Source organism: Poecilia mexicana, unplaced genomic scaffold (assembly GCF_051168715.1).
Source record: "Poecilia mexicana isolate PSO_F unplaced genomic scaffold, ASM5116871v1 scaffold_16, whole genome shotgun sequence".
Lineage (NCBI taxonomy): Eukaryota > Metazoa > Chordata > Actinopteri > Cyprinodontiformes > Poeciliidae > Poecilia > Poecilia mexicana.
Genome location: NW_028263385.1, coordinates 22,797,716 through 22,810,096, shown reverse-complemented (window position 1 = coordinate 22,810,096; position 12,381 = coordinate 22,797,716). Strand labels below are relative to the sequence as shown.

Below are 12,381 nucleotides of genomic sequence, written 5' to 3'. Positions count from 1 at the left end.
CACAGTGAACCCACCACGTAGGTTTTGTAGCGCTCTTGTAAAATTGTAAAGATTTATGCAGTTTTCTAAAGCAAACTGTTGAAGAGCCCCATGACTCACACATCTATAGAACCGTTTTTTTGTCTCAGACTTTTACTTTTATTTTGCTGTGTGCTTGTAGGACTTGTGCATAAAACAAGCTCAGAAGCTACACCTTAAGAGCACACTTGTGGAAGAGGCTACCAATGAGCTGATCAACATGCTGATGGAGTTTGACCACGGTCAGAAGGAGGAGGTGAAGGGCGAGGTGAAGGGCGTGGAAGAAAACGCTGGTGAGAGCAAGACCAAACATCACTTTGAACCTGAACTGTTGTTGTTCCTGTTCTTCAGTAAAGTGATAGAAAAGACCTAGCCTTGAAGTGTTGAACATAACTGGATCAGAAGGCCGTTTCCTGCAACTGCAGTTGATGTTCACTGTATATGTGTTGTTTAGGTGAAAATGGACACTCCTCCGAAAGCCATCTCTTCTCCAGAAACACTTTGCTTCCTCATGCTACTTCAGGTCCTTCCTCTCCTTTACCAAAGAGGAGGAAGAAGAAAGATTTGATGAAAGTAATGGAAGAGGAAGCACAGGAACTGCTTTCTTACTTCAACCACCGCAATGTGGAGGCTTTGCTCAAAGTGATATGCAATACCTTGGAGATGCTGCGCAAGCGCATACAAACCTCATCGCTTGGGCATTTCTTGGGTGGGTCTACTCAAATAAATAGTCTTTACTTTAAAGAGGAAATCAAGAAAAATACAGAATTTAAGCAGACACAACATGACTATATTAGAGGAGATTTATTTATATTTTTTAGTATTAAAATACTAAAAAAAGGTTTTAGTATTTTAAAACAAAGACAAAATAATTATGGAGTTAAAACGTTGAAAAATTACCATGCTGCATTAACAGCTGATGCTGTAATCATTACTAAAACAGCCTTTTGATATTCTTGATAGAATGTAGGCTGTTGCTGTGTTCCTGTGTTTGTCAAAAGACAGCCAACATTTGCAAATCCAGCATGTTTTGTGACACATGGAAGCTTAATAATCATAACTATTATCACAGTTAAGCCCAAAATTATTCATACCCCTGCCATATTTAGGGTTAAACTTGTTTATAATTTATACCAATGGAGTGGCCCAGCAGGAGACTAAATTCAAAAGAACATCTGTGAAGGAAATTACAGATTAGGGCGATTGTGTGGAAACTTACAGGGGAAACATGCAAAGATCTAGTGAGCAGTCATAAAGCTTCGTTGCTTCATTGGCAGTAAAGATTTTTCCAATGAATTTTGAGAAGTGTCGGTTCATTTCTGTCATGCCATTTTTAAACAAAAGGTAAACCCCCATCCACTCCCAAAAAACAAAAACGCTTTTTTTCCAAAACCGGTACTACTTTTACATTGTTCGATCTTTTGACATATCACTTATTTATTTACAGAAAAAAAGCTTCTTAGTTGACTGGGAACAATTTTTCATTTGTATGCCAGCGGTATGAATAATAACCTCAACTGTTCCATACATAATGAGTTCTTGTTTTCATTCTCATCCTATAATTGGTATTATCAAAGGTTATTTGTCGTTGCTTTCCCCACACCTGAATATATACAAATCAAACGAAGCCTCCCCCACACTTGGACTATTTTTCAAACACACATTTACATGTGTGTGTTTATAGCCAAATATCACATCTAATATCTCCATATTTTTGAAACCTTTTATACATTTGAAATGAACTTTGCTGATAAAAATAAATAAATAAATAAATAAATAAATAAATCTCAATGTAATGTTTCCCTTTTCTGTCCCTGGTAGGTGAAAGTGCTGCACTGAGCCGTGGGAAACACAGTGGTCAGCAGGCAATCTTCAGAGCCAATGTGACTCTCTCTATACCGAACATTGTCATGGTTCCAGGTCTGGAGGAGGTCCAGCAGGCTTTAAACCGGGCTGTTGAATGTGTGGTCAGTGTGAGCAAAGGAGTAGGTCAGTGGAGCAAAGAAAGAATCTGTAAGGTATGTTTACGTTAAATTGGCCATGACTGTGATCATGTAGAACAACTATAAACCGTTCATGTATTTTTCGTAGCTCGTGATGTTCTAGCCTGGTAAGCCGAGAAATACCTGCAACATTTCCTTTTATTTGAATTTCACTTTATAGAAAAAAATGAATGAGAGACGGATGGCGGCTCTTAAACAAGACAGCTCTGAGAGTGAATCAGACGATGAAGCAACGACACACAGGAGTGTGACTGGTATGAAGGAGATTTCTGCTCGCCCGACTGACATTCACCCATTCAGCTTTTCAAGGATTCATTCTGACATTTATTCGTCTCATCAAGCTTACGATGTGCATCGTTTTCTTATTTCACACTTTAGTAGTGCAAATCATTTGATTGACTAGAAAGAGATGTGTTGATGGAAGTGACACAATCCATCAAAAATGACTTTTCAAAACGTTGATAACTCTACCTCAGCTACACCCAGACTCAATAGAATTAGTAAAGTAAAACGTATTGTAACATGTTTACATACGTCTTATGATTCCTCACAGATGTATTCACACAAATGTCCTCTTTAATAATGAATAAGATCATATATTTTTCAGATTGCACCAGCTCAGAGATTTCAGCATCGGTGATTCAAGCTATTCCATTCCAAGCAAGAAATTATTACAAGAGTGTATCTGAGAACAAGGAGATAGTTAAGTTGGTGTCCGTTCTCAGCAGCTCAATCACCTCAACTAAGAAGGTAGATGGTCTTCAGTATGTATTCTTATAGAAAACGATCTCAATTGTTTTCTACAAGCCTTTTTAAGCATTTAAAAGGCAAATGCATAGATTAGACATTTGCCAAAATGAAGTTGCAGTTCAATTTTTCATTAAAGTCAGTGTTATGTATAAATAGGTTTATAACACTTCTTTTTCAAATCATTATTTAATGCTGCTTAAGTAGTATTGTGATAAAAAAAATAACTTGTTTCATTTGGATGTTGTATCAGTTTTTCTTGAAAGAGACTCTTACGCTGAGCAAACCAAATAATCAACGTGAGAAATATTGACAGGAACTCTTGTTGCCCATGTTTTTAGTTGTTATTACACGTTTGGTTTTGTTTTGCAGGAAGTAGAAGCTGCTCTTGATCGTTTCAGCGGTTACCATCACATCTGGAGAAAAGATCGTGAAGACACTTTGCAAAAGTATTTTTTTCCATGAGACAATAATCTTTAATTAACGTTCTGTTAGAAATATTGAAACAGAAATGTCTTGATTTCTTTTTTTATCAGATTTATCCAGGGAAGCCCTTTCCTATCAGATTTTGAGAGCCAGATAATTTTTTATCGGGATCTCGAACTCAAAATAAACTCTGAACCAGAGTACATCACTATTGGAGCCTTAGCTTTATTCACAGGTGAGATCAAGTTATCAGCTATATAAGCCTAAAAAACCCCCCAAAATACAACTTTAAATTGAAAATTAAACCGAGCTCTAGTTGCTCACTCTGTTTGTTTTTTCAAGCATTCCTGAAGATGTCCCTCACAGCTGAAACTAAGAACTGGATGGTGGACTATGGGCTGTATTGTAACAGGAAATATTGCGCAGACATGGAGCGGATCTTTGCTTTTGTTGATGAAGCGGGAAAGAAACTGAATCGGCAGATCAAAGACCTCGACGATATTCGCATCGCAATGGCTGCACTCAAAGAAATTAGAGAGCATCAGATAAATATTGATTTTGAAGTTGGACCAATAGAGGTAAACCGTACTCCTTTCTAACATGACCGTTTCTGACTCTGTGGAAAAGCACTTCATTAGAAAACGCTCAGAGACAAAAGCTTAAAAATGTAGATTCCAAAAATGGATGACAATTATTTAAATGTGGCCAATATTGATTTTGGGTTGTTCTTTGGTCTTGTTCTTTCACATTTATTTACAGTATGCAGCAAGCTAATCAAGAGCTGCACAAATAGATGCACTGATTAAATAATGCTTTATTTGTAAGGACTGTGTCACTGTGACAGCACTCAAAAACTGTTTTAGTTAAAACTATTCCCCTTGTTTACTCTCCTCACAGGAGTCCTATGCTATGCTTCATAAATATGGTCTGTCAGTTGCCAAGGAGGAGGTTGATAAGGTGGACACTCTGCGTTACACCTGGGAAAAACTCTTGTCCCGAACAACTGAGGTGCAAAACGAATTGGTTGCCTTGCAACCGCACTTCCGAGAAGAACTTGTCAGCAATGTGGAGACCTTTCAGGAGGACTGCCAACACTTCTATCAGGAATATGAGAAGGTAAAAAAAATGACTGTGTTGTACTCAATGATCAGGTTGTTTTTTTAAAAGTACCATAGATTGTGAAGGTTTGCTTGATTACACAGCTGCTACTCAAATATTGGAGCAATGACCCAATAATAATGATGCTGCTGAAGAGTAACTCTCCCAAGAGCTTAATACTAAAAGTGAAACTGAGGGCATGGCCTACTTGCTGATTAATTTGGCTAATAACTGTGTGAACAATTGAGTCGCTCACAGAGCATTGAACATTTATCTGAATATAGTTAGTTTAGGGAAAAAGATGAAAATGTGACATCGTATCAAAAGTCACATACTCCGTCATGATGCAGTTGAACACTGTGAATATCGCATATTACACACAAAAACTATTCAAATCAGGAACTGATGAGAAGTCCCAGGATTTGATGTTCCTAAAAATAAAAAAAAAAGATTCTTACCTTTTCAACAAATGTTTTTTTGTTGGGCTTCAGCTTATTGCTCATTACAATAGTAGAAACTGAACTAAACCTTTTTGTCTCTCTCTCTCCAGGATGGGCCGATGGTAGAGGGTTTGGCTCCTCAGGATGCCAGTGACAGACTGATCATGTTCCAGGTTTGTTTTTACTGTTTGGGTGTAAATTACTTAGTAGACGTGCCAGAATTATTTTGAAATGGATTGCAGTATTTGATACAGTTACTGACAAAACCAGTCACATGATAATTATAAAAAAAACAAAACAAAGATGGCGTTTACACAAATACTTTTTTTATTGACCATTAATGACAAACATGGTTGCTTTTTATTGTGTGTATGCAAACATATTTGGAAAATTGTGTGTTTTAATTCAAATCTGAAATTGAACAAGTCATTCCTGGTGAATTAATTTTATACAATATTACATTAAGATGCCAGATGGTCGCACAATTGGTTTTGTTGCTGTTTTTCATTTTTAGAATCGATTTGACAATCTATTCCGGAAGTACATAACTTTTACTGGAGGAGAGGAGCTCTTTGGACTTCCAGTTACACCACACCCTCAACTGCTGGAGATCAAGAAACAGCTGGTCCTGCTACAGAAGCTGTATGGCCTTTACAACAATGTCATTGAAACAGTCAATGGATACTACGACATCCTTTGGGCTGACATCAACATCGAGAGGATTAATAATGAGCTCCTAGACTTTCAGACAAGGTTAAACTTTTTTTTTTGTTTAGCTTTGAATCTAAATAAAGCTTCTCAATGATCTGATGTTGCACTACAAATAAAACATAAGATAATGCTTCTCTACTGAGCCTGAAACTTTGCTGCCTATATTGTGGATGAGTTGATTGTAAAGCGACTTTGCAAAAACCAACCTGTTGCATTCTTTGCTTTAAGTCCTCAAAAACATTTTGAGCTTTTTTGTGTGTGTATTTTATTTGTGTGGCTATTTTATTATCATGTTTTATCTGAAGCAGAAACTATACTGAACTTTAATAACAAGACCATGTATTAATTTATTCATTTATAGTTTAATACCTACTAAAACTGTGATGGCAATTAAAATGAATAAATATTTTATGAATTGTATTTTGTCATGACATGAACAAAATGAGTCACAATAGATGTTAAATTTGTTTAACAAATAGATGCCGCAAGCTTCCTCGGGGTCTGAAGGAGTGGCAGGCGTTCTTGGATCTGAAGAAAACTATCGATGACTTCAGCGAGTGCTGCCCCCTGCTGGAACTCATGACGAACAAAGCCATGATGTCGCGCCACTGGAAGAGAATCACAGAAGTTAGTCAAAAATGGAGCACCAAGTTTTTCTACAAATGTTTCATTTAAATTTAGATCGATCAAACATGCATTGTTTGGCTGAAATTAATTTTAATCTGCTCTTTGTTTTGTTTTTATCTCCCAGGTTACTGGCCACACATTTGAGGTTGAGTCTGAGACATTTAAGCTACGTAACATTATGGAGGCTCCTCTACTGAAGTTTAAGGAAGAAATTGAGGTAAGCTAAGGTTTACTTTTTATGTAAAAGAACTTATATTATATTCAGAAAAAGAAGAAACAAAACCTCAAAGTAATCTTTCACCAAGGTAACTGTTTACATCTAACAATAAATTTGATTGTTTTTGCTTCTAAGAAATTTTAACTTCTACAAAGACTTTGCCTAACTGTTCGAGATAATGTTGTCATTAGTGAATCTGTTCCTTTATGGCCATTGCACTGGCCACAAAGGGCTTTTATTGAGTAATTGAAATAATCTGAAAACTGCATTTTGAATTTGCTAAGGTTGTCTTAGCAAAGACAAGACTGATAGGAGTTAAGTGAGAATACATCCAGATAGACGCAATTTGATGGATATTTACATATCTTTTCAAAGTAAAAATCTTGGTGAAAATTTTTACTTTGAAAAAACTCTTTGTAAAGATTTTACTTTGTTAACCACATGCACTGTATCATGTGTTTTAATTAATGATCCATTTGCATTTATGTCGTAACATGTACCTTGGCATTCCATGCGAAGGATATCTGCATCAGTGCTGTTAAAGAGCGAGATATTGAGCAGAAACTGAAGCAAGTGATTGCTGAGTGGGACAACAAGACATTTACGTTTGCCAACTTCAAGGCGAGAGGCGAGCTGCTTCTGAGAGGAGACAGCACATCAGAAATCATTGCCAGCATGGAGGACAGCTTGATGATTTTGGGGTCTCTCATGAGCAATCGGTATGTCACTCACACTTCTCCTAAGTTGTTATTGTGAATACTTCGAGTTAAATACAATTTTGTACAAATTTTCTGCCTCCATAATTTTAGAAAATGTAAGAGGATTTGGTAACACTTTATTTGAAGGGGGTTGAATAAGACTGTCATGACACTTTCATAAACATGACATAACACCTGTCATGAACATGAATAAGCCTTCATGAATATTTATGGCTGTTGTCATAAAGCGTCATTCGGTAAATTATGACACTTTTAATACAAAGCTGACATTATTCAAAATGTCTTTGTTATGACAACTTGACATTAACCAAGAAATCATTACTGTTTAAACTTTACCTTTAATAACATAAAGTTACCTAATTTTTAAAGTGCAATCAGTAATACTTTTATAACAAATTTATATCAGTAATGATTTCTTGGTTAATGTCAAGTTGTCATAACAAAGACATTTTGAATAATGTCAACTTTGTATTAAAAGTGTCATAATTTACCGAATGACGCGTTATGACAACAGTCATAAATATTCATGAAGGCTTATTCATGTTCATGACATGTGTGTATGACAGTGTCATGTCAGTCTTATTCAACCCCCTTCAAATAAAGTGTTACCGAGGATTTTAGTATGACCTAAAAAGCCACCACTATGACACTGCATGGTTTTTATGCAAATTCAATTTCTCCCACAGGTACAACACCCCATTTAAGGCCCAGATCCAGAAGTGGGTTCAGAACCTTTCTAACACCACTGATATTATCGAACACTGGATGACAGTTCAGAATTTATGGATCTATCTGGAGGCTGTGTTTGTAGGTGGAGACATTGCTAAACAGCTGCCTAAGGTAAAAATATTGTTTCCAGGTGATAGTTCCAACTAGTTTAATGCAGAGTAACTAAATATACCTTTATTTATTTTTTGTCAAATGTACAGTACATTTACTCTCTTTTTCTTATGTCCAATTTTTTTTTCTTTTGTATTTTATTGTAGGCAAAAACTCCTACTTCAGAATTAGTGGAAAAAATAGACTTTGACATTTTGTGTGAATAATCTCATTAAAATAGTAAAATGGATCAGTCAGAATTTTGCTTTTGGAAAGCTTTGAGCTACCAACCGTTAGCCAGTTATAATATCTCTTTAATAGCTATATTATCTGTTCAATTCAGTTCATTTCTACACCCTATTCATAATAAAAATGTCATCTCAAGAGACTTTGCAAAAAAGGATTTCAATTCAATCACACATACTTTTCAACTGATCCGAGTTATCAAACATTACAGTAAGCTCAGCTAATGATATTGAAATGAATTGTTTTAGGAAGCAAAGCGTTTCTCAAACATTGATAAGTCTTGGGTGAAGATCATGATGCGCACTCATGAAATGCCCAATGTTGTGCAATCCTGTGTGGGAGATGAGACGATGGGCCAGCTGCTTCCTCACCTGCTGGAGCAGCTGGAGATCTGTCAGAAGTCACTTACAGGGTGAGCCCTATTTACTCAGTTAATATGGATGCTGGTTTGGGAGGCAAATGTTTCAAAACATCTGCAGGTGCAAGAGAGTGGTTCAAAAATGGAGGTGATTTTAATTATCTGGATTGTTGTTGCAGTTATTTGGAGAAGAAGCGACTGCTTTTTCCGCGTTTTTTCTTCGTCTCTGACCCTGCCTTGCTGGAGATTCTGGGCCAAGCCTCTGACTCCCACACTATCCAGGCTCACCTTCTCAATGTCTTTGACAACATCAAAACTGTTCGCTTCCACGACAAGGTAATTATTTTTTTTTTATAATGGCACCATGAATGAATGTTTTGTTTTATTATTACTCTCTGTCGTAGTTTATATATCACATACATAGCCTTTCAGTTGGACTGGAGGAACAGAAATTTTTGAGTCTTATAGCACTAAAGTGATTTGGGTACTACTTGACAGAGCAAATTTTTTGCATCAGTCTCTACATCTTTACATCTGACCTGTCCAGTGTGTTCCTCAGTCTTCTTAATGTTCATATAGATTTTTACAGTTTACTAATGATGTGACCTCTGAAGGTTATTGGTCACACTGGATAGTGCTGCTCTGTCACATAAATCCTCAAAAAATTAGGCTTTTGTACAGAACAAAATGCAAAAAAAAAAGGTGGTTTACATGCTTTTGCATGCATAGTGTTAAGAAAACGACTACATTCTTCATAACTAACTCATATAGTAAAACAGCTTGTATAATGCACAAATTCTATAGAAACTGATTATATAGAATAAAGAGAATATTTGCATTAAAACATGTTGTGTCTTTATTAAATATAATTCATCTGTCTCAGATATATGACCGGATCCTTGCTGTGTCATCGCGTGAGGGGGAAACTGTGGAGCTGGAGCGTCCTGTCATGGCTGAAGGGAATGTTGAAGTGTGGCTGAATGCTCTGCTGAAAGAGTCCCAGTGGTCATTGCACCTGGTGATCCGACAGGCTGCTCTGGCCATCCAGGACTCTGGCTTCCAGCTTATCGAATTCTTAAACTCTTTCCCTGCACAAGTAAGTTAAAACACTATCATTTTTGGATAAATGCTGAACCCCAAAATCACACCCTAGGACGCTACATTTATATAAAATATATAAAACTTAACAATATCAAGGCAATTTTTTATTTCTTTTTAACTATGCTTGCACTTCTTTAACAATATAATATTCTTGGTGCAGGTGGGCTTGCTTGGAATCCAGATGATATGGACAAGAGACGCTGAAGAGGCACTTACCAATGCCCGATATGATCGCCGCATTATGTCAAAAACCAACCAGCTATTCTTGGATTTGCTCAACACACTAATTGACATGACCACAAGAGATCTGGAAGCTGTAGAGAGGACCAAATACGAGACCCTCATAACGATCCACGTTCACCAGAGGGACATATTTGATGATCTGGTGAGTAATAATGGATTTATAAAAGCAAAGTCAACTCAGTTCATTCACAGGGCAGACCATAAAGTACACTCAACTATGTGTGTAATTAGAACAGATTGCTGAAGACATCCACAACTTTTCAGAACTGACGTGAACATTGTCTATTCAGACTCCTAATGGCTCTGTTGGCAGTCTACCAAATGTAACTGTAAAAGAGGAAGGTTTCTGTCAAGATACCTCAAGGCATCATTAATGGCTCTTGTTAATGGTAAAACACATAGAAAGGACTGTCTTTCTATTGTTGCTAACTACATGTTAAATTACTGCAGTTTTACAGGATATGATGAATTTTATTTACTAAGACTTCCTTTTATTACTATTATTGAATGAAACTAATGTATGTATTCCTGTCATCTGTCTGACTTAAATTATATCCATTAAATTCATATAAAGAATACTTTACTTATTGCAAACGGAGAGGTTGTCATAACTCCAAGTATCATCAAAGAGTTGCTGTGGATGGTGATGGTGTAATGACCAATCACCGTCCAGGCAGCACAGATAATGTTCTTTAATCTGGTCGAATAAAGATTATAAATAAATTATTCTCTACAACTGTTGCCTCTCATTTACCTCTGATTTTCTTTCACACAACTTTGCCCTGTATCTTTTTATTTTTATCATTTATTCTCACAATGCTTTCTCAGGCTTCCTGCCTTTCCTCCAGTCCCACATCACATTACCTTAAGCCTGAAGGTCGTTTTCACCATCATTTCACGTCTGATCCCTTTGTCTTTTTGTTGTTTCCTTTACCCTCACAGTGCCGGTTGCATGTCAAAAGCCCCACTGACTTTGAGTGGCTGAAGCAGTGTCGTTTCTACTTCAACGAGGACTCAGACAAGATGATGATCAACATCACCGATGTATGCTTTGTTTACCAGAATGAGTTCCTGGGTTGCACAGAAAGACTTGTCATTACACCTTTGACTGACAGGTAAAAGTACACAAATGAAATGAGATGCACACTCACAAATATATTAAGAGATATGCAATATGCAGCCAAAACTATTAAAAATTCAAACCAAAGTCATCAGATAGTTTGAAACAAGCAAAATATCTATTTTTATCCATATACTGTCAGTCGATAGCAGACATCAAATGTCACGTTTGACAGGTGAATGACAGCACAACCGAGAAAAACAATTACTGAGAGAACAGTTAAAGAAAAGCATAAAGATGGAAACTCATGGCTAACAAAAAAATCTACTTTCTAACATGTTACTACGGGGTAACCAGACGACAAGAAAGCTTTTGAGGGGACGAAGGAGTGTGGACGATTAGAAGAGATATGCTCCAACTATGTTCTCCAACTTTGAGGAATGGTATTGGAGAGGTGCTGTTTGATTGAAGGGGGTTGTTCAAAGTATTAACAGAAGATGTACCATCACTTGTGTCACCAGTGAGTTTTAATTTGAAAACGGTTATTCCTCCACTGAATAACTGTTTTCAAATTAAAGGTTAGATTTTTCTTGAATTTTCATTGAGAGATTATTCCACTCCAGTAAGTTATTAATTTATCTGAAGGATTTTTACGCATCTTTGTCAAGGGTGCAAACATATTTGCATAGCATATGCCAGCCAATCAGTGATGTTGACAGAAATCAAAAAGTTTGACCTTTGGTGTGGTGCTAAAAGCTCTTATCATTTTTGACAAATCAGGGAAAAAAACCCAAAAACTTCCAAGATGTTTTTTAAGAGTGATGTAATATTTGCAATCATTTAAACATGTTAAATGTTGAACCATTTAAAAATTAGAAAACTGGGGCAATGAATTAGAGGGTACTGTTTTGCATTCTTTCACGGCGATCACCACCCCTGTCACTGGCAGACAAGGTGACTGACAGAGAGAGAAAGGAAAGCAATTAGACCAAGCAGAGGAGGCAGTAATGCACCAACAAGCACTAGACTAACTACCAAAAGCACAGCGGGACAGAAAGACGGTCAGAGAGAAATGTAAGGAGACGCAGAAAGAAACATGGAACAAGACAATGAGACAAAGATGTGAAAGGACAGCAGCACAGAGAGAACTACAAGCAGACATCTGACAGTAGCTCTCCAAAGAAGTGACACAAGGTCCTCATGGCTGGAAGCACCAAAGTAGCTCTGATGCTTTTCTTTCTTCTGGTACTTTATTTTATTCATTTCCCCCCATTTGTCTTCTGCTCTATTGTTTTCCTCATTGTGACAGCCACTGTTTTATTGTTAACATCATCTCCCTGTTCCTGATTTTTCCTTCAACTCCTTCAGTTTATAAAGGTACATTTATAATGGGGGAAAACAGGTTTGGATAAGAAGATCATGAAAAAAGAAACTGTTTTATGCAGTTTTACAAAATATATTTCGAGATATCATTTGTAGTAGATTGTAATTATCTTTTGGCACATATTTGACATTTAGCATTCCTGTGGAGGATCATTATTTGAGTGA

At 36.6% G+C, this 12,381-nt stretch overlaps 1 protein-coding gene across 1 annotated transcript in view; it reads left to right on the top strand.

The window, feature by feature from the left end:
• dnah5 (dynein, axonemal, heavy chain 5) overlaps positions 1-12,381 on the top strand; it is an 89,474-nt gene that overhangs the window by 21,304 nt on the left and 55,789 nt on the right. Inside the window, exons 21-40 of the mRNA XM_088013652.1 lie at positions 161-345; positions 471-727; positions 1,840-2,036; positions 2,182-2,275; positions 2,629-2,771; positions 3,141-3,217; positions 3,305-3,429; positions 3,537-3,772; positions 4,092-4,310; positions 4,843-4,905; positions 5,247-5,485; positions 5,923-6,070; positions 6,195-6,287; positions 6,807-7,006; positions 7,693-7,846; positions 8,320-8,483; positions 8,609-8,765; positions 9,313-9,525; positions 9,691-9,915; positions 10,716-10,888. Of these exons, the coding sequence (XP_087869778.1) occupies positions 161-345; positions 471-727; positions 1,840-2,036; positions 2,182-2,275; positions 2,629-2,771; positions 3,141-3,217; positions 3,305-3,429; positions 3,537-3,772; positions 4,092-4,310; positions 4,843-4,905; positions 5,247-5,485; positions 5,923-6,070; positions 6,195-6,287; positions 6,807-7,006; positions 7,693-7,846; positions 8,320-8,483; positions 8,609-8,765; positions 9,313-9,525; positions 9,691-9,915; positions 10,716-10,888 (3,362 nt within the window). The remainder of the gene's footprint in view (positions 1-160; positions 346-470; positions 728-1,839; positions 2,037-2,181; positions 2,276-2,628; positions 2,772-3,140; positions 3,218-3,304; positions 3,430-3,536; positions 3,773-4,091; positions 4,311-4,842; positions 4,906-5,246; positions 5,486-5,922; positions 6,071-6,194; positions 6,288-6,806; positions 7,007-7,692; positions 7,847-8,319; positions 8,484-8,608; positions 8,766-9,312; positions 9,526-9,690; positions 9,916-10,715; positions 10,889-12,381) is intronic.